The 22,017-nt window shown below is 36.6% G+C and overlaps 2 protein-coding genes and 1 pseudogene across 2 annotated transcripts; all 3 read right to left on the bottom strand.

Moving 5' to 3' along the window:
* Positions 1–107: 107 nt before the first annotated feature.
* Positions 108–8,933, bottom strand: LOC110782022 (probable methyltransferase PMT26; annotated as a pseudogene).
* LOC110782023 (pentatricopeptide repeat-containing protein At4g20770) lies at positions 8,897–12,423 on the bottom strand. The gene is made up of 3 exons (XM_056837803.1): positions 12,328–12,423; positions 9,242–12,069; positions 8,897–9,034 (listed from the first exon to the last, which is right to left on the bottom strand). The coding sequence occupies exon 2, from the start codon at positions 11,957–11,959 to the stop codon at positions 9,620–9,622; it is 2,340 nt and encodes a 779-aa protein (XP_056693781.1). The 5' UTR covers positions 11,960–12,069; positions 12,328–12,423; the 3' UTR covers positions 8,897–9,034; positions 9,242–9,619.
* A 1,809-nt stretch (positions 12,424–14,232) lies between these two features.
* LOC110782024 (probable methyltransferase PMT24) lies at positions 14,233–20,888 on the bottom strand. Its single transcript, XM_021986081.2, has 9 exons — positions 20,615–20,888; positions 19,051–20,089; positions 18,802–18,951; positions 17,582–17,852; positions 17,386–17,496; positions 17,116–17,290; positions 15,785–16,057; positions 15,147–15,341; positions 14,233–14,753 (listed from the first exon to the last, which is right to left on the bottom strand). Exons 2-9 carry the CDS (start codon positions 20,038–20,040, stop codon positions 14,525–14,527), a joined length of 2,394 nt encoding a protein of 797 aa, XP_021841773.1. The 5' UTR covers positions 20,041–20,089; positions 20,615–20,888; the 3' UTR covers positions 14,233–14,524.
* Positions 20,889–22,017: the final 1,129 nt, after the last annotated feature.

The raw sequence follows: 22,017 nt of genomic DNA, 5'->3' as shown, positions 1-22,017 counted from the left end.
CATACCTTATTAATATGTAAACTAAAAGGTTTATTTTATCAAACTATACAGCCTTTTGTTCGTATAATGAGGTACTATTTTGCCATTTCAGAAGCTAGATGAGGTACTGTAAGTCAACTTTTCAGTTTGCATAAACATAAGATTATCTTTTTGGTCAGTTTTGACTATCATATCATCTAAAGCAGTCATAATTTTCTTGAACAGAATATTCCTGCAGGAATCTTACATACAGTTGAATAAAGAGTAATCCAACTTTACCTCTTATAACAGATGCAAGAAAAATAAAATTTAACGTGGTTCACTAACAACGTGTTACAAAATGCATAAAAGCAAGAGATTTACTTGAAAGAGATTTACATTACTCCCAGAATGCTGCCATGTAGGGTTGTTTGTAGCACCAGATTCCAAGTTCTGTTCTTGATGAAAGGAAAATTATCTTCAATAAGTTGTACTTCGTACTTGTTTGGAAAATACGTTCATATCATGACTATCTCACAAAAAAGAACAGAATCCAATCAAAAATTAACCATGTTTTGCAAATATAATTAAGAAATGAAAAGGGAAAGAAGGGTTGAACAATATATACATGAAATCCTACATAGTTAAATTAAATTTGGGGGGGGGGGGGGTGGGGGTAGCAAAAGAAGAAACAGGAAAAGCATGAGTTTGATTCATCTTTGGAGACATTCCTGTGAAAATTCTGACACTTCCATCTATGCATGTACCTATGTTTTAGAAACACTAAGCAGCAAAGTTTCATGATACTTTATTAATCATCACCTAATTACATTTTATATATCAAAGTTTCATGATGCATAAATGAGCCCCCCCCCCGAAATTAAAGATCATTCAACCCCTTTAAATATTCATCTTCTTAGCATTCAAGATTGAGTTTATAAGAGTTTCCAGGAGCACAACCACAACAGCTGATTCAGGTAACCGAAGTCAAGCTCAACTACAACTGTCAGATAGTAAATTCCCAGGTGTAAAACTTGGTCATCCTTATGAAAACCATGCATGTTTTTGGTCAGGGTATAATGTTTCTTAAGGATACGAGTAACATGGTATGATCTTACCAAAACTAACAAAGTTTTACATTAGATACACTTTAGAGGTTTTATTGTTTTTCTCTGCTTATCTGTTCCTGCAGTTTCTAATTCGGCAACCAACAAGTATCACATGCAGATGCAAGGAGCTGATGAGAAGTTTGATAGCGCGAATTTGAGCACAATATGACCACATTAAGATTCAGTTCCTAAAATATTGTTATCAGCATTGCAACGAAAGCAAGACAGTAACCCATACTAAAGAAAAATCATAAGATGATAAGATTTTGTTGCTTAATTAAACTTCTGTTTAAATTCCCTTTTCTTTCTTTCTCAAGGTTCCCTCAGTTCAAATCTGGCTGCCTTTTTTTTTCTTTGCATTTCATAGTTAGTACAAGGATCATAACCCAAAACTGTGAGATTCCTAGCTTAGGTATGAATCAGTAAAGTATGCCATCCATTCCAAAAATAAATGCAGAGTTTTTTTTCCAGACATTTGCTCAGACTAGCTATAATCTTACTCTTAGGTATGAATCAGTAAAGTACGCCCTCCATTCCAAACAGAGTTTTTTTTTCCCTTTTTGGTAGTAGAATATTTACGTTTAATAGTTCTCAAAATATCTTAAGGAAATTTTTTGAAGAATATATGGCAGAAGCATTTCTCAATGCAGAGTATAACATTATATGATTCTAGCATCATTGTAATTTTTTAAAGATGATAGAGAAATGTTATGCATATTTGGGACTTGGGAGGGTTAGCGAAAAAGCTAGATTTATAACACCAAGTATATGGTATTTCCCTACGTGAATTTAAATCTTCATATTATCTGAAAAATCCTGGTTTCATGATTATCAAAGGTGTCAAACTCTCACTACTTGTATTACAATGGACTGAATAAGTAAAAAAATTGCATATTAGATCAAGGATCAATACAAAACAACTTCTCTGTGACTGTAGTAACAAGGTTGCGTTTTGCGTGTACACCCCCCTTCCCCTCTCCCTACCCTGCTGAGTGAAGAAGTTTCTTTATGGGGAATGGCTAATTTTGATTTATGTAAAAACCAGTGCTTCTAGAACATATTACATGCACCGTGCAACCTCTCACATTTTCTCCTTACATGTGAGGAGAAAATGTGATGGGGACCACTAATTGACATAAAAATACCCGCGGGTGCACAGTGCACCCGGGTGTACCTCATAATTTTCACAGTGCTTCTATCGGAAAAAAGATGAATACCTATTGTAGACCAGCACATATTCCCAGGCTATAAGAACCGGAGCATCCAAAGCTAAGCTATGGCTGATGTAATAGTTTCTACATCAGAGGGACGCCATCTTGTCTTCTGAACACAAAGCAATCCCTCGTTATCTTTTGAAAAGGTGAATCTGACCTTCCATTGTAGGGAGAATGACATGTTCTCTACCTCAGCTATTGTTTCAGCATCGTCTCTCACTATCAGACTTCCTTCTGGTCTCAGGATTCTGTCTACTTCTGCCATTACTGACACAAAGTTACACCTGAACAGAAATATTCATTGTCACAGATCATATCAGAGGAAGTTATCACCTGTTTTAGTAGTAAAATGTAAAAGGAGACAGGCTGACAAACCTTTTCTTGAGATCAGAGAAAAGATGATCAGCATGAAGAATATCATAAGATCTTGGATAAGTACTGAATGACTCGCACCAGTCATGATATATTCCAAATAAGCCTCGTTCAAATATAATTGGTAGGGTGTTTGATGATGTAATTGGAACTACATTCATTACCCATAATTTGAGGTCCTTCAAAGCTGCAGCAAATCTGTGACGAAAAGTGCAATTCTTGTGACAATCATGAAATTTATATCTTTTTGCAAATCATCACTACAACATTATAGACTTATACTCCATCCGTCCCATATTTATAGTCCTATTTTCCAATTCAGGCGTCCCAAAATAATAGTCCTGTTTCTATTTTCGGCCATTAAGTTCCCCACTTTCTCATGTACTATATTACACTAATTAAAAATGCATTAAAACCTCCCCCGTATACTATATTTCATTTCCCCATGTACTATATTCTACTTTCTCATACATATCAATCATCAATATACTATATTTCAATTTCCCATATACTATATTCCACATTTCTTAAAACCCGTGTTTTTAGTCAAACGGGACTACAAAAATGAAACAGAGGGAGTAGGTCATAAGGCTACCATTTGTGGCCCAGAGGTACACTACATACTCGAGATGGGTAAAAAGATACAGAAATTCAGAGACAAACACCCTTACATAGAATTTCCTCATAACAAATTACAATGCTCACTAATTTAGTATATGGCATTTAAAGGTAAATTGTCAACCTGGACGGACAGCATTTCAATCTATGGTTTAGTAATTACTTTTTCCTCCTGTTCATTAAATCAGTTCTCAAACTTACTGATCTTTCTATGTTTAAGGCAAGTTTAAGCATCAGACAGTAATCAAAGCCACATTTAAAATCCATCATATTAGTTGGCCAGCAGGAGGTGGTCTTTTAAGTACGCAAATGAGAGACTCTATCCCATGAGTCATACAACCGCACGCTCTACATATTTCATTAATTTAATGGAGAGTTTCAAAGAAGTAATAAAAGCTTACCCTCCATAAACAGCTCGCATGTCCATCACATTCCTCACAGAAGACCAGTCAATGCCAATACCATTATAATATGATTTGGCAAAAACATGTTTTCAGTGATTGTAGTCATCAATGAAATCCTTTGAAGCTGCTTTACCATAAACACCAGCCTCAGACCCCTTTAACCAGTAAGGAGGTTTCTCCAACCTTGATGGCCACTTAATTGGCATCCCATGCCCCCGTTCTGATGGATTTGTTGGCACTTTGTGTATGCATGCCTTCAATGGTATATTCCTGAAAAATCGACAAATATATTTCAAAGGATTATGAAGAAAAAAAGAAGGAAAAACTTTAAAATAAAACTAGAGCATCTGCTACCCTGTTTCCTTATACGGTTATACCTTTTGCAGCTTTCTCTTTACTACTCTCCAGTTTAAAAGTGTTTTCTTCACAGGATTTGTTTCTAAAAATGTCTTCCTAGAGCTCTTAATTTGTTAAGGAAGCCTATGACTGGATCAGTTTTGGGTTGGTTTATGCTGCGTTGCTAATACGCAAAAACTCTGATTTCTTCTTTTAGTTTTCCCTTTCTTTTCAGGGGAGAGGCTTTGAGTTTGGATGTTGTTTTAGAAGTGACATATTATCATCACATTCTGATAATGAGAGTTAATATGTTATTTCACCAGATGTTATGTATGAACTACGCTTAAAGGAACTAACTATGATTTTAGTTAATTGTCTTCATGTTCATGGTGATTAATCAGCTGCTAAAACTATCAAGTGGATAATCGCAAAGCACTAAATGGGATACAATTTAATTAGGCTTTTTATTGAATGGAAGTATTCTAGGTTGAACAAAAGAGTATTCACCGTCACATTACTGCACATCAGAATGCATTCCTATACTACAAATAGCTTTAGTTACCTTAAGTATACCATTGGGGGTGGTTCCTTCAATCATAATGTTGAAATCAGGGATTCAACTATCCTAATCCGAACTTTAGAAGTAATACATTTTATGAAACTAAATGTAGATATTTTAGCATGCACTATCTCATACTTTCTCCACAATATGTAAGAAATTATATCACTAGACAAGTATAACAAAAGATGATAAGGCATTATCAAAGGCTAGGCAGAGTTTACCATACTGCATTCGGGTCATCAGATTCTTGACATAGTGGAGGATAATTTTTTGTTCTGCTATAATAGCAATCATTAGAAGTAGGTTTTCTATATACTGCTGCAGATACTCCATTCACTTTATCCTTTCCAATCCTCAGAAGCTCCCAACACAATGACTTTATCAGCTTGGACATCGCTGCAAGCATAGTACACAACGTTTAGGTTAATTTTTTAAATGATCAATACCAAAATCCTGAAACAATAGACTAAATTATGTTGGAACATGAAATAATGCACCTTTCCAGATGATCACATCCTCTGGATCGTTACGGTAAACTGGAGTGGCAGACCATATAAAATAACCTCCAGGTCGCAAGACACGATTCAGTTCCAAGAGTAGTTTACCACCTAAAATTATATCAACTTTAGATAAGGACTTAATTATAAAAAAGAAAAGAAAAAACGTAGTTCACGATAATGCAGAGACTACATACCATCAACATGCCAAGGGACTCGACAGCGTGCACAATGGACAACATCAAAGGCCATGGCGGGGAAGGGTAATCTTTTTGTACCCATGACAGCTGAAATAGCAGGTATACCTCTTTCAAGTGCAAACTGCACCTGTGCTTCATGCTTATCCTTGGGGGCTAGTGACATAGTGAGTAATTCTCTGTCAAAAAGATAACCTCCAAAACTAGCTACACCACATCCAACATCCAAGATAACACGACTTCGCTTCCCCCAAGCAATAGCAGGAACAGTCTGTGAATTAGAAATTTTGAATATTTAAGCAATGGCATTCCAGATATTAAGCGAGACAAATTCCCACTAAGTTGCAGTAATTGAAGACAAACTACCAGGACAAAATTCACAGAACTAGTAGTAACTAGTAGTATCAGTGTATCAACCATCAAGTTTGTGTGTGTGTGTGTGTAGGAACGGAGTAGATATTTGAACAACAAAATCATGGTATCCAAGTATAAACCATGTAAACATAGGCTGCAAGCTGTAGTAGCACATGCAGAATATAAAACATACATTCTTTATATTGATGCGTACCAAGATAAAATTTGAAAGCAATACATGAGAAAGGAGATCAATTGTTCAGCCATGTAAGACTAAAGTACCTAAGAGGCTCAGACAATTGAATATAATGTGACAAAACACTAGACACAATACCAAACACGTAAGGAACTCCTTCGCAATAGCAATGTTTCAGGATCCAAGAGTTGCAAAATCCTGGTCCAAATTTATGCGGCATAATAATGAGACAGCAACCTAAAGCAAGAAAACAAGTAGGGAAAGTTTCAGGATTTCAGCGCTTATCTACTCTTAACCCACATAATTACTCCTCAACACAGCTTACCAAGGGAGAAATATTCAGATTACATGAACGGGTCACACAAACAACTGCTTGGGGTTTCAAGAAGCATATAATTACTCTTAATCTTTCATAATAAGAATATGTAGAGAGTACAAACAAGGAGGAAAATATATCTTCAAATTAGAAGCCACACTTTTGGAATTTATCCAAATCCTCTGTATCTCCCCAATTGAGTTGTTTTTGAAAGCTTCACCCGCCTTAGGCTATGTTCACTTCACCTTATATCAGGAACTAGTTACTTAGTCTTTTTAGAACCAGTCCAGAAAAATTCAGACCATACAGGTATACCAAACTAGATTTTATTTCCATTTACTAACTGAACTGCCAAATATCTTTTTATTGCACATTAACAAACTATTAAAATTAAACATTCAAATGAATCTAACAAAACTCGACAGGATAGTGTTTTTTCTAATATAGTTACTGCTCCTACCCATTTTGCATTCAAAACAAAGATCTTCATAGCCACCAACTCAAACCCTAAGAGAAATCAGGTCGAAAAGAAGCAAGGAACTGGAGCAACTTTTTTGTTCCTGTCGTTTGTTCCACACTTCAGAAGCATCAAAGAAAATAAGCAAACAGTGCGAAAAACAAGAAAATAATCTTTAATTTTTAAAGTAATCAGGAAGTTTACCAAAAAGACACAAAGTGATCAAACAACATACAAGTAAAAAAAGGCTCAGTCAAAGAATCATCCATGATCTTATCTACAAAGCCAAGAAATGATGAATGATGCTTCATTGGGATTCAGCAATGATGCTAGCCTATCACGAATAAAAGAATTGATGACCAGGTGGTGGAAAGTAATGCAGTAAAGAATGACCTTTTGGATGAAATCAATGTAATGCATAGCACCATGCTTGAATTGAGTCCCACCACCAGGAAATGTAATGTAACTTCCCGAAACCTGCACCCAGTTCTGATGTCCCTTGAATTCAATGAGCTCGGTATGTGGTACATTGCCAAACCAAATCTGCACAAAGCATCATCAACCTGTTAAAGCCAGCACAACAACTAAGAATGATCAATTAATTGCAGTTCATGCTTTCATATTTTCTACAAAGCACTTTCATACCTTCTCCCTGCTTTTAGGCCACTTTACTGAGGTTCTATACCCCTCAGGCAGAGGAACGAGGCAGGTGGGAGCTTCATCAGGACAGTACCTCTCTCTGTGTTCGTAATGACTTGTACTTGGGAGCTTTCTGATAGCTTGAATGTTGTCAAGGCAAGGAATATAATCTGGCCCCGCAGTGACATTACAGAGTTTCCATCTGTAGGCCTTTTGGTCCTTGGACGAGGACTTAACAGAAAGTTTCTGTACATCTGACTCTGCTGCTTGAGTTGACCAAGCCCCAGTCTGAGTGGAAGTTTCATCAAGTAACTCTTCTTGGTCCATGGACAAACGTTCTGCTACATTTTTCCTGGCTGCTTTATCTTCATCTGGCCTAACAATTACTTGTTCCAGGCTTTGACTGTTTCCTTCATCCTTCATTTGATCTATCTTCTTCTTTGTGCCATTAGAACCCTTCACTCTAGGTTTCTCTTCTTCATCTGTTTTGATTTTACTAGCATCCATGTTTTCTTCAGATTCTTGTTGATTCATCAAAGGTGTGTCGTCCCCTTCAGTGCTTGACACTGAGTTATCTTCTGTATGTTTGGCGGCTTCATCCATTCTGGAGTCAACTGTTCTCTTAGTGGAAACAATCCTCTCGTCATCATCAGAACTAGCTTTTTCTAGCTTCTCTTTGTCCAGTTCACCGAATTTATCAAACTCCTGAAATGCCTTTTCATTTCTCTGTTGTTTCAAGTCACTCTCATCTTTCTCACTAACCTGGTTGACATTTCCCTTCAGGCCATCCTGAGGCAAGTCACCTAAATTATATTGAAATGCCTTAGAATCAATTTTACCGACTTTGTGCGGCTTGACATCCTTTGCAAATCCTACAAATGTACTGAAACTCCTTGTAGAGTCTGCTAATGATGACACTGTGATACAGGTCCATATTATGCACGCTGAAACAACCACAACAATTATGATGGTTGAAGTTGAACAGTAGTTCGACGACTTCCTCCCATCAATCCGTTTATATCTTCCCATTTCCAGGTCCTTAGCCAGACCGAAACCACCCTTCAAATGCTTGCATGTGTAATCCTGAGTAGATAAACCATATACAGCTCAATTAATCCAAGAAAGTCAAAATATAATCCTTGATTCAATGCTTTTCCTATTCCTTAAGAAACATTTAGGAAACTCAAGCCTGTCTGCTGCAGAAATATCTGTTATGAAACATTGTGAACCAATCAAGACTCGCGAACAAAAGGCAATATCTAGGTCAACATTTGAGATGATCACCCATATTAGAAAACCAATCAAGGCTTATGCACACTTTGTAAAGACTAAAAGATAAGAAAAAAACGCAACATCTCGAACCACGTTAATATTACCCACGATAGTTTTCATTTATTATTGAACAATCCAGAAAAGATCTAAACAAGATACATTATCCTAAAAGCACATAAAATCATGAAAAGGTCACTAGTAGCATTTAGAATTCTACAAATCCTACATAAGAGTTTCTTTCTTATGAAACCTGCCAACCCTACAAATTTCAGTGACTAATTATAAGCTTACCCTCCATATAGCTCTGATCTGTCATGTCCGCAACATTTCTCACTGAAGACTAGTCAATGTGAATACCATCCAAATATTATCAAGCAACGTGTTTCCAGTGCACATCGCCATCAATGAAATCATTTGGAACAACTTTACCATAAATCCCAGCCTCACCGGTAAGAAGGTTTTTCCAACCCTGCACCAACTAACTGGTAATTGATACCAACATTCTAAAAATTCTGCTGCCACTTTGTGTATCCCTGAATGCAATGATAGATTCCAGAAAAGTTCCGTAAAAGCATTCAACAATATCAACTTTCAAAGAACAATGGAATAATGAAGGGGGCGGGATAATCAAGGGGGAACCGAACATACACATTTGAAAACAAAGCATCTACACTTATCTCTCCCCCCCCCCCCCCCCCTCCTCTGAAGCAGGAAAAAAGCACAAAGGTGACATACCCTACCTAGAGAATGGTGAAAATGGAAGATTTTCCAAGTTTCAATTCATTATGCTGCAAACAGTACTCCAATTGAAAATAATGGCACAGCACAATAACCGCGAGTAAATCTTTGCTGCTTTTGCAATGAAGAAACTGCAATCTCAGGTAGTCAAATTAATTCAGGAAAATTGCTATTTTTTGTTTGTCTTGTGCCTGAGTTATCAACTCTCTATATCATTCAGTCTTTCATGTCTTCTTTGTCAAATCAAATGAACTTCTGTGAGGAGATGATCCAAAACAGGGTGAAGAAGTGTTGGAACTCTTCTGCACTTCTAGGAGGAGAAAATGCTGGAGAAAAATGCTATCAAACCACACAGGTTTCGGTGGAAAGACACAGAAGTATCAACCTAAACAATTTGAGACCTCCCAGTCATGACAATATGACTGACTTCCTTCTAACTCATTGTTTCTTTCTGTCCAGCTATAGCCTGCATCCTTACCCACCTTGTTATCATGCATGATCTCTCTAACTTTCCTTACTTCTTCCCACTTTCCCATTGAAGAATAGACATTTGCTAGAAGAACATAAGGAGTAGAACTTCTAGGGTTTAGGGACAAAAGTTCTTCAGCGGCTCTTTTTGCTACAAGAATGTTAGAGTAGATTCTACACGAGCTAAGCAGAACCTCCCATATAACAGGATCATCTTTACATGGCATCCTTCTTATCAGCATTTCTGCTTCATTCAATCTCCCAGCTCTACCCAACGTATCAATAATACAGGTGTAATGATCCAAAAGTGGTTCGACTTTATAATCTATTTGCATTGACTCAAATATTCTGATCCCTTCACTAACCAATCCAGAATGGCTGCAAGCTGTTAAAACGGCTATAAAGGTTATATTATCAGGTTTTCTGCCTTCTCTTATCATGCAGTCATAGAGATGTACAGCTTTACCTCCAAAACCACTTTGTGCATACCCATGTATCATCTCATTCCAAATAACAGTATTTTTCATAGGCATTGCATCAAAAATTTCCTGGCCCCCCTCTACATTACCGCACTTACAATACATATCTATAAGAGCACTTCCTACAAATATGTCATTTATGAATCCATCCTTCAATATCTGAGCATGGACTTGTCTACCTTGAAATGCAAAGGATTGTTTGGCACAGCAACTCAAGATAGTAGCATAGGAGAACTGGGTAGGGCACATATTTCTTCTTCTCATGATATTAAAGAAATTAAAAGCCTCCTTTTCACGAGAATTATGAGAAAATCCAGCTATAACTGAATTCCAGCATACAATATCCACTTCAGGCAGACCATGAAAAATAGACTTGGCAATGTCCACTTCACCACTCCTAGAATACAAGGTAATAAGACAACTGCCAACATACACATCACTGTTTAAATTTGCCTTTAGTGTGACAGCATGGACTTGTTTTCCACATTCCAGAAGTGCCATCTCTGCACAAGAGGCAAGAACAATAGCCAGAGTTGTGCTGTCAGGTTTTACATTCCTAAACTGAATCTCCCTAAAAAGCATTATTGCCTCATCATGCTTCTCAACCTGTGAATACCCAGAAAGCATAGCATTCCATGAGATCAAGCTTGGGCTCACCAGTTTGTCAAATACTTGACGCCCAACTTTGACATTCCCTGATTTTACACTTGCTGCAATCATATTTATAAAAGTAACCTCATCTGGTTGGCATCCAGAAAACACCATTCTCCCCATTAACTCCATAGCTTTTTCACACTTGTAAATTTCACCATATCCGGCAATCATGATATTCCACGAAACAACACTTGGTTTGGACATATTTTGAAAAATAATTTCAGCACTGTCCATATCTCCATTCTTAGCATACATGTCAAGTAGTGAATTGACCAAATGAAAATCATTGTGAAATCCGAGCTTGATAGAAACACTGTGTACAGATTTCCCATGCATCTTACGCTGCAAGCCATCATCACCCTCTCGTCTAGTACAGACACCAAGAATGCTGGACAATGACACAGCATCTATGCAAGCTTTGGTCTTGTGCATTAACTTAAACACTTCTAATGCCTCTTCAACTCTCCGAGTCTCTTTTAGGCCACCCATTAATGCCGTAAAAGACACTTCATTAGGTGCTGCCATTTCTTCAAAAGCGTGAATTGCATCACCTATACATTTACACTTAGCATACATAGAGAGTAAGGCATTACCCACGAAAATATTTTGGTCAGCACCAACTTTGATAGCGAGACAATGACACAACCTACCAAAATCAATCTCTAACAAGACACCACATGCACTAAAAATGCTTGCCAAAGTGAAATGGGTAGGCACTAGACCTTCAGAAATCATTGATCCATACATTTCCAAGGCTTTACCATGATCCCCATTTTTAGCAAAGGCGCTAATCAAATTGTTCCAAGAGACAACATTTCTCTGAGGCATTTCATCGAACACCAGACATGCATCTTGCAATCGGTTAACTGCACACAACGTACTTAACACAGAATTCCATGAAAAAACATCTCTTTCAGGCATTACGTCGAACACATGGAGACCATACTTGGGATTATCACATTTGGAGTAGAAATCAATTAGACGGTTCGATAGGAAGGTCTGAGAACAGAGTCCGGTGCGAATAATTCGAGCATGTAGAAGCTTCCCATCTTTGTGGGATTTACTCTTTATACAAAATTCCAACAAATTTGCAATGTATTCCCTGTTTTGCTTCCACATGGTTTGAACTTTGAACCCTAAATCACAAATTTGAAAGCCTGCAACAACTGGTTTCCCACCCTTTTATACACACTGTTTGATTATCCACAGGTGGAGTTTCAGCTTTTCGACTGAATCAGAAATGTCCCAAAAATGTCACAATCAACATTACTAGTTTTTAGCCTAGTTCTAGTTCTAGTTCTAGATGCATCCGAGTGTATAATTGATTTTTCAATTATACCCATATATAACAAGAAATAGGAGTTCAAATCGTATTGAATAGAAGTACAAATTTAAAAGACATGCATGACTATTAGATTATAGAGCCCAGAAAAAATATGAACAAGAATGAAATGAAAATAAGGAAGACAAAGAAACAGAGAACGAACCTTGCTAATGAGCTAAAGTGCTAAAGTTACTCCGTATCTGTGTAAATTCAATGGGTTAATCCGTTAATGCCAATGTATGACTGTATGAGTGATGACTGAAATGGAGCGGAAGCTACCCAATTATCCAAACCAAAGTATTTGGACGTCAACTTGATTGGATTGGATTGGATTGGATCGGATCGAAATTACATTCAAATTTCGAAATTAATATGCCTATAATAATACTACTAATAAAATCGATGGGAGAAGATGCAATACCCTGTGCATACTCCGACTAATATAATACTACTAATAAAATCGAAATCAATGATACACATACCCGGGGTAAATTGGCAACAATAATAAAAATAGGATCGTATAAGAGTTTATGACTTTATGTGTTAAGGTTGAAAAATCAGCCATAACAAGTCTGAATAAAGTCGGTAACAGCGACATTGATTGCATTCCTAAGGTGTACGTACCATGATATATTCATTCCGCATCTCTAACTCTAACGTAGAACACTGTAATATATCATGGTACGTATACCTTAGGAATGCTATAAATGTTAAACGCCATCCGTATAAGAGCTTTTATTTTTAGGTGCAAATGAGCCACAAGGGCAGGGATGAGAATCGATCTCAGCATCACCTGGAACCGGGATGAAAGTTCTAACCAACTGAGCTATCCATCACTCTCATATAAGAGCTTTTGTGACTTTATGTGTTTAGGTTGAAAAATTGGCCCTAAAAAGTCTGAATAAAGTCGTAATAGCTCTAATTCTTAAACCTAGACCTACGACGTTTAACATTGATTGCATTCTTGGTACGTAGACCTTAGGAATGCAATCAATGTCACTGTTACATTTATTCAAACTTGTTGGGGCTGATTTTTCAACCTAAACACATAAAGTCGCAAAGGCTCTTACACCTTCCCTCTTACATGGCCCTACTTTTACTACTTTTGCCAATTTGTGTCAAGTGTCATCATCATTTGATCATGTCTACCCATATTTTTGTTTTTTTAGTTTTATATTTCATTTAACGAAACAAAAAAAAAATTAACTTTAATATTTTAAAACATTAGCAAAACAAATATTGTAATAAAAAATATTTCGTAACACATAATATATTTTTAATAATTTAAACAACAAACAAACCAACAAAACATTGTTAAATCCGCCCTCAACTTCTTTGTCTTCCTTCGTCTTTTTTTAAATCCAAGAAACTTTGCTTTCAACGACAAAACCAACAATCAATTAAATTGCGTCAAATCAAATAATTAAAAAGCATAAATATTTTTCTGTACAATCTTAAACTTGACCAAAGCAAACAATAACAAATACGATAAATTGAAGCTCGGTGCGGATTTATTATGGATTCATTTAAATCACGATTCACGAATGAAGATTTTCAACAACAATGGCTACCAATTAAATCACGAGTGAAGAACTTGAAAAAATTCAGAACATTGGTATCATCGATTAATAAAAGGAAAAAAGTAAATAACTTTTGAATTTCAAATTTAAATTAGGGATGAAATTTTGGGAGGAAAATTTGGTTTATGAGGTGGCACTAATGAGGTATCTTTGACCAACAAACGTACAGGGTACACAGGCCCACATACCCCAGGGTATATGTAGCCTTTGCGAAAATCGATTAGTTTATATTTGCAAATTAAGAATAAGCTATACTACCTCCATTTCTTGATAGAAGCATCCTATTAACTTTTTAGGCTATTCAATATGTGTTAGTATTTTTTATAATTTTTTATTAACATCTAATTAGATACTTCATTAATAGTCAAATTCAGTATAAAAACAGTTAGCAAGTCAACATGACTTACCATTGGGTACTAGTGTATTGCCCAAGTACGGGCCGAAATGACTAATAAAATACGGTCCAAATGACCTTTACATGCCAAAACTTGAGGAACAAAAGAGAAGACACCTTTACTAATTTAATCATTATTCATCTTAGAGCAAAACATAACAATTACTAAACCCACTTTCCCTCAATTTACAAGGGTTAAGTGGATTAGTGGAATATAAATTGTTAAGTACATCATCAACAATGAAAAAAAAACACATTCTAGAACAATTTAGCTATCTTTGACAAACTATGATATTGCTACATCAATTAAAGAATATTGAATAACTCTTCCAGAACAGTGTATATTCCTCAAGCTATGATAATAACCAGAAAGCATTAGAAGCTAATTAAGCTATGGCTGATCTAATAGTTTCTACGTCAGAGGGACGCCATCTTGTCTTTCGAACACAAAGCAATCCTTCTTCATCTTTTGTAAAAGTGAATTTGATCTTCCATTGTAGGGATTTGGCCATGCTTTCTATCTCAGCTATGGTTTCAGCATTGTCTCTCACTATCAGACTTCCTTCTGGTCTTAAAATCCTGTCTACTTCTGCCATTACCCCCATAAGCTTACACCTGAGAATAAAAGTTTATTGTTAAGAGCATGTTTGGCATAGCAACTTTTCAAAGTGTTGAAAATGGAATCAATTAACTAATTCCATTATCTATTGTTTGGTATGAGAAATGGTAACACACTCCATTTCCAAAGGGTAACCATTACCACCACTTTGTTACCTCTCATAACCTTGTGGTAACAAAGTTTACCCTCCTCAATCCCTAATTTGATACACGGGATTGCTTTCCGTAGGTATACCAAACAACAAATAATGATAACACTTAACATTGCCATTTCTCATTGCTTTCCTTTCCTAGTTCATACCAAACATGCACTAAAATACAAAGCAGATGAAGGGCATGACTTTAATGGATGTTAAGCAAGGTAATTAAGAGGGTTGACAAATGACAAACCTTTTCTTGAGATCAGAGAATATATGATCAGCATGAACAACATCATAAGTTCTTGGGTAAGTGTTAAATGACTCGCACCAATTATGATATATTCCAAATAAACCTCGTTCAAATATAATCGGCAGGGTGTCTGGTGAGGTGACAGGAACTACATTCATCACCCACAGTTTCAGGTCCTTCAAGGCTGCAGCAAATCTGGAACAGAAATATGATTCAGAAAACAATGTCGAACAGCATATCATCATTTCAATGCTATTTGGGTACCAGTTTACTATAGTGGTATAGTACTATCAAACAGAATGTGTAAAATATTTGGGTACCAGTTTACTATAGTGGTATAGTACTATGAAACAGAATGTGTAAAATAACTTCTTCTTTTTTGTACCAAAACATGGTTTTGTAAAACTAGTTTAACACTTCTCAAACTTCAACTGACTTCTGGTATCTCCTCTGCAGTACCAATATTTGATTTTATTTCAAGTTTCAACTGATACTTATGAGTTATGACTCCATATTGCATTGTTCGTTCAAACTATTGAATACGGAATAATAACGGGATACAGTTTCTAGCATGAGACCTGTCAACTTTACAAATTTCACTGACCTAATGGATTTTAAAGCAAGTAATAAGAGCTTACCCTCCGTATATAGCTCTCATGTCCATCACATTTCTCACCGAAGACCAATCAATGCCAATACCGTCCATATATGAATCAGCAACAACACGTTTCCAGTGCTTATAGTCAGAATTGAAATCCTTGGGAGCTGCTTTGCCATAAACTCCAGCCTCAGAGTCTTTTAACCAGTAAGGAGTTTTATCCAACCTTGATGGCCACTTAGCTGGCAATTGAGACCCGCGTTCTAATGGATCTGTTGGTACTTTGTGTAAGCATGCCTCCAATGGTACATCCCTGTGGGAAAAAAAAATGTTCATAAAAGAAAATTAACAAGTATTAACTTCTAAAAGCCGCAGAAAAAAAGAAGGAAACAAACAAAAACACATAAAAGAATGAAACCAATTCATCTGCCCCCACATCTTCATCGCTCTGCAAATAGTGCTCCCAGTAAAAGTGTGACAACAACTACTAATCTAAACTAACCTACCTCGGACTTTGCAGTGAAAAAATGCAATCGAGTTGATGGTTTGAACTTTGAAGGTGATTTTGAGAAAACTTAGTTTCTGTAAGCATGTGCTTAACTTCATCGTAACTGTCTTCAAAAATAAATAAAATAAATCCATTTACTTTTATGTCTTGCACCTTTCCCTTCTCCACTTTCCTGATCAATAGAATTCTATCCATGGGCTTACCCAAAAAAACAGGTTATCTGTGGGTTCCTCTACCAGTCTCAAGTCCCATATGGTTAAAGGAAGCTAACGACTATATTCATTCAGGTCTATTCTACACATGTTGCTTTGACATAAGTGGGCATACTTATCATGTCCTTTTGACATAAGTGGGCATACTTATCATGTCCTTTTGACATTTAGATTTTAAAGATCCAAATAAAAGTGCATCTATGGTGATAATTAGCCACTTAAACATTTTCAAGTGGCTAATTGCAAGCATTTGATTGGCTATTGATCTTTTTTCCTGTAAAAACAAGGTCCAAATTGAACAGAATGCATTTCACAATCAGCAAGTAGGAAAGGGATTATTCTACTGAATCGTAAAACATGTATGTTTACAGTCATCCAGCTCTACGTCAAGTTTCAATATATGTTCTGATCCATCAACACTATTATTACTCGGTAGGATACATCCCCATATTACTAATTAGCATTGTGTTGACTTAAGATAATGAGGGAGTGGCTCCTTCAGTCATAACTTTGAAACAAAGGATAAGAACTCCCTAATCCAGGGGTATATATTCTCTCTGCAACAAAAAAAAAACTAGAAACTTGGCATCCGGTCATTTCTTACTATAATGCAGATGGATAACACATAATCAAAGACTAAGCAGAGATTACCAGGCTGCATTTGCGTTATCAGATTCTTCACAAAGTGGAGGTTCATTCTTCGTTCTACTCTCATAGCAATCGTTGGACATAGGTTTTCGATACACTGCTGCAGATACTCCATTCACGGTATCCTTTCCAATTTTCAGAAGCTCCCAGCACATTGACTTTGTTAGCTTGGACATAGCTATGATCATAGTACAGACAGAGTTAAGGTCAGTTCCACGCCAATCATTACAAGACTACTAGAATGATGAAATAAAAAACTATTATATAATGCACCTTTCCAAATTTCCACGTTCTCCTCATCTTTACGGTAAACTGGAGTTGCAGACCATACAAAATAGCCTCCTGGCCGCAAGAGACGATTCAGTTCCAATAGTAGCTTGCCACCTATCATGTATTTCAACGTTAGATAAGAGACTAACTTTCAAAGTCAACTTTCAAAGTTTGTAGTTCAAGATGATGTGGAAAGCACCTTCAATATGCCACGGGACCCTGCAGCGTGCACAATGAACAATATCAAAGGCGTTGCTGGGGAAGGGTAATCTTTTTGTACCCATGACTGCAGATACAGCTGGTATTCCTCTTTCAAGTGCGAATTGCACTTGAGCTTCGTGCTCATCTTTGGGAGCCAGTGACAAAGTGAGTACATCCTTGTCGAAAAGAAATCCTCCAAAGCTAGCAACACCACATCCTACATCCAAAACAACACGACTTCGCTTCCCCCAAGCAATATCAGGAAGAGTCTGAAAATAAAAGGAAAAAAAAATCCCCGTTTAGTTGCAATGTAATAACTAATAAGCTAAAGACCAAGTACAAAATTAGCAATATCACTTCAGAGTCTTTAGATATAGGGTTGATTATTAAACAACAAAAGCAAGACAGCTAATAATCCCAGGCAAAAGTAGTAGTGTTAAAGATTATAATAATAATCTATATTGCCATCTCTGATTATATAATTACTCAGAGACACACAAGATCACATAAACATGGGACTGATGGGAGACCTATATTGCCAAAATTAGGCAGATCAAGAATAAGATATAGGGGAAAGGTTGAAGACTTGATCAGATGTGAGAAGGAGAACCAATTCAATCAGGCCAGCACTTCAGCATAAGCCCCAATCCAATCGTTACTTTCCTAGCAGTGTTGAAGACCCAAGGATAAAACTAAACTCATGTAGAAATTGGGAATGAAACAAGAACATAATCAGATTCTTTTTGGTAGGGACAAGCAGCACAGTAATGTAACAGCAAGATACTGATGGTGTATTACTTAGTTTCAAAAGAAGGGCTAGAGACACAATAAATAAGCCTTCAACGGTTCAACCTCAATGGAGTGCCAATCATGCAGAGCAATCAGACATGAAATAAATAGGCCGTCAAACTAAAGAATCACTCGTGATCTTATCCGAAAAGCCAACATTTAATAAATATGAAGTGATGCTACAACTGATGGACTTTGGCTCCAGCTACAAAAATGGTTAGTTCTTTAATTTATCCAACCTTTTTTTAAAAAGTTGATCATTTAATTTATACACTTGTGAATCTAGAAGTTAACAAAATAACTGTTTCACTTATTTCTACATTACAAGCATAGAAATGAAGAATATGCATCAGTAGTAATGCTATTTCACTAATAAAGATGAAGGATGATCAGGATTTATTTTTTTAAAAAAAAACAGTGAAGGCTAACCTTTTCGATGAAATCAATGTAACGTGTAGCACCATGCACGAATTGAGTCCCACCACCAGGAAATGTGATATACTCCCCAGAAGCTTGTACCCAATTCTGATGTCCCTTGACTTCTGCAAGCTTGATATGGGGAACATTTGCAAACCATATCTGCACAAAGAAACACAACAACCTGTTATGATCAGGAAAAAAACCAAGAATAGTCATAATATATGTCTTTTCACATTATCTTCAAAGCACTTTATATACCTTCTCCCTGCTTTTAGGCCACTTCACTGAAGTTTTATACCCTTCAGGCAGAGGAACGAGACAGGTGGGAGCTTCATCAGGGCAGTGCCTCTCACGGTGTTCATAATGACCTGTTCTATGAAGTTTTTTAATAGCTTGAATGTTGTCAAGGCAAGGAATATAATCCGGTCCAGCAGTGACGTTACAAACTTTCCATCTGTATGCCTGTTGATCCTTGGACAACGAAGACTTCTCAGAAACTTTCTGTTGATCTGACTCTGCTGCTTGAGTTGACCAAGCTCCGGTCTGAGTGGAAGTTTCATCAAGTAACTCTGCTTTGTCCTTGGAACCGCTTTCCGAACCAACTTGCCCCTGGCTTTGACCATCGGATTCATCCTTCACTTCATCTGTCTTCTCCTTAGTGGTGTCAGAACTCTCCTCTGACCCAGATTTCTCTTCACTTTCCTCAGTTTTAAGTTTACTATCATCAACATTTTCCTCAGATTCTGGTTGATTTTTTGTCTCATCTCCTCCAGTTTTTGAGTCTTCTTCCACATTTTTGGCATCATCATTCTTTCCAGACTCAACTTCTTCCTTTTCCTTATTGACATCAGTCCTCTCATCATCATCAGAACCCGATTTCTCGGGCTTTTCCTCCTGACCCGATTCACCCGAACTCTCAGATTCCTGAACTACATTTTCATTTCCCTGTGATTTCGAGTCACTATCGTCCCTCTCACTGGACTGGTCAACATTCCCCTTAAGTCCATCTTCAGGCAAGTCACCTGAATTATCCTCAAACTCCTTAGAACTTTTTTCACTCACTTTCTGCTTGACATCCTTTGTCAAACCTACAGATTCCCTAACATTTCCAGTAGAATCTACTGATGAGGACATCGTGATCCAGGCCCCTACTAAGCATGCTGCAACAAGCGCAACGATAACAATGGTCGAACAATAGCTTGATGATTTCCCCCTCCCATCAATCCGCGAATACCTCCCCATCGCCATCCCCTTACCAAAACCGCAACTACCCTCTCAAATATATCCCCACGTGATACTGAGAAAAGAAATCACAAAAAACTCAATCAACGACAACCCAGTAAATCCAAAATATAAACCCTATTTCTTAACTAAGATTTAGGAAAACCAACCAAAACCCAACCAAGAAAAGCAACATCTAGGTTCATATTTGAAATAATTACAAAACAAAAACAAAACCCATGAAAGCAATGACCAGAAATTGAATCATAAAAAGTTCAAACAGTAAGATAAGGTACTACCCAGAAAAAAATTCAATCATTTCTGAAGAATCCAGCAAAGATCCACATAATAAAAATACACTAAAATCACAATAAAATCAAAAAATTCAAACCCCTAGTTATATTTAGCAATTTAGCATCGATCTTTCTTCATAAGGCAAGATCAATTCCACAATTCCTCAAAAGAAAATGCAAACAATCAAATTTAGTACTACAATTTAGTATAATAAAGAACCCAAAAACATCGGGAAAAAAAAAAGGAAAAACTATCAAGATCCAAAAATGGAAAATGGGTTAAAGAGAAAGAGAGGGAGAGAGTGTACCTTGTTGAAGAAGTTCCAGATTTGGAGCTGAAACTTAGAAGAATTAAATGGGGTTTTAATGGAGATGATGAGAGGAGAGAGAAATAAAGAGAGTGATGGGTGCCAGTGTCGAGTGTCGACTGCCGACTACTACCGACTGCCTTTACAGCGGGTGTTGGAATGACTTATTCTTAATCACTTCTTTAAGCAAGTTTAATTTCAGATTATCTCTCTTAACCTTAAATTAAGGTTTGATTAATTTGAAGTACAATTTCCTAGATTTAATACACATGTTGTGGTATCTTGTTTCCAAAGATAGTTGCATAAAGGGAGGGAGATCCAATGACAATTTTATTTATTTATTGTTTTTTTGTTTGAAGTTTGAAGAGTGTGTACACTGAGCTTCGGGCTTGTACGACCACATAGGCCCACGTATTTGGCCTGTCAGCCTGTGTGTGTTCAGGCCCGGCCCTGTTCCGGCCCTGTATCGATCTAAGGTGGGACACAGAACATGGCCTCGAATTAAAAAGGGCCCCCAAACTCCCAAAGTGCAAATGTATTGAAAATTTTACTGGGAGTAAAAAAAAAAAAAAAAATATACTACAACACATGTGAAGTATACGGTTTACTTTCACTCTTTTTATTTTGTCTTTCTTAATACAGGAGAAGTGAGTTCAGAACTGTAGCTCATAACGGATTACTGTAGTTCTTCTTTTTACAAAATTTTCTCTCCTTTCTTATTTTTCAACCTAACTTTTAGCATAGGAGTACTATGTAATACTTCCTCCATTTTTTTTTATTATTGCACCATCTACATTGGGCACAAGAATTAAGAAAGGTGGTAAAATGTGAGAGATTGACAAAAATACCCACGTGATTAAGTATAAGTTGTAGGTAAAGAACAAGTGGGGTTTGGTCCCCACCACCCATACAAGGATAAAAATGTCATTTCATGTAGGTAAACTTACTAAAAAATTACTAAAAAAGGAAATGGTGCAATTAATATATGCAACTTCCGAAAAAGGAAAATGGTGCAATAAAAAAAATGGAGGAAGTACGGAGTAGGGACAGTCTTCTCTAAAGAAGGTGTCCTAACTTATTTTCTAAAGGCATAAAAGTTAAGACAGTCTTCTCTCGAAAAGGTGTCCTAATTTATCTCTTTCCTGAAAGTTTATAACTCCTCTAGTATTATCACCTTGGACTAAGAGATAAAGATTTATAAGCTCGATTTTGATTTGGTGGTGGAAAGGCTCAAAGATTTTAGCCAAATGTGGTACTTGTACATGTACTAAAGGCAAGCTTCTATATGTTCTATGTGGTTTAGCTTTAGCATGGAACGGTAGACATCAGTGGCGTATCTAGGATTTTGAAATAAGCTAGACATTTTCTAATAAGTATTACATAAAGTATGTAGTAAAATAAAA

Source organism: Spinacia oleracea, chromosome 2 (assembly GCF_020520425.1).
Source record: "Spinacia oleracea cultivar Varoflay chromosome 2, BTI_SOV_V1, whole genome shotgun sequence".
Classification (NCBI taxonomy): Eukaryota; Viridiplantae; Streptophyta; class Magnoliopsida; order Caryophyllales; family Amaranthaceae; genus Spinacia; species Spinacia oleracea.
This window is presented reverse-complemented; position numbering and strand designations above follow the sequence as displayed.

Coding starts and splice junctions, on each gene's coding strand:
- LOC110782023 (XM_056837803.1), bottom strand. CDS start 11,959: ATGTGGAAGCAAAACAGGGAATACATTGCAAATTTGTTGGAATTTTGT.
- LOC110782024 (XM_021986081.2), bottom strand. CDS start 20,040: ATGGCGATGGGGAGGTATTCGCGGATTGATGGGAGGGGGAAATCATCA. Junction 17,853..18,801: donor ACATTGATTTCATCGAAAAG/GTTAGCCTTCAC, acceptor TTTTATTTTCAG/ACTCTTCCTGATATTGCTTG. Junction 16,058..17,115: donor GATAACGCAAATGCAGCCTG/GTAATCTCTGCT, acceptor TTTTTCCCACAG/GGATGTACCATTGGAGGCAT.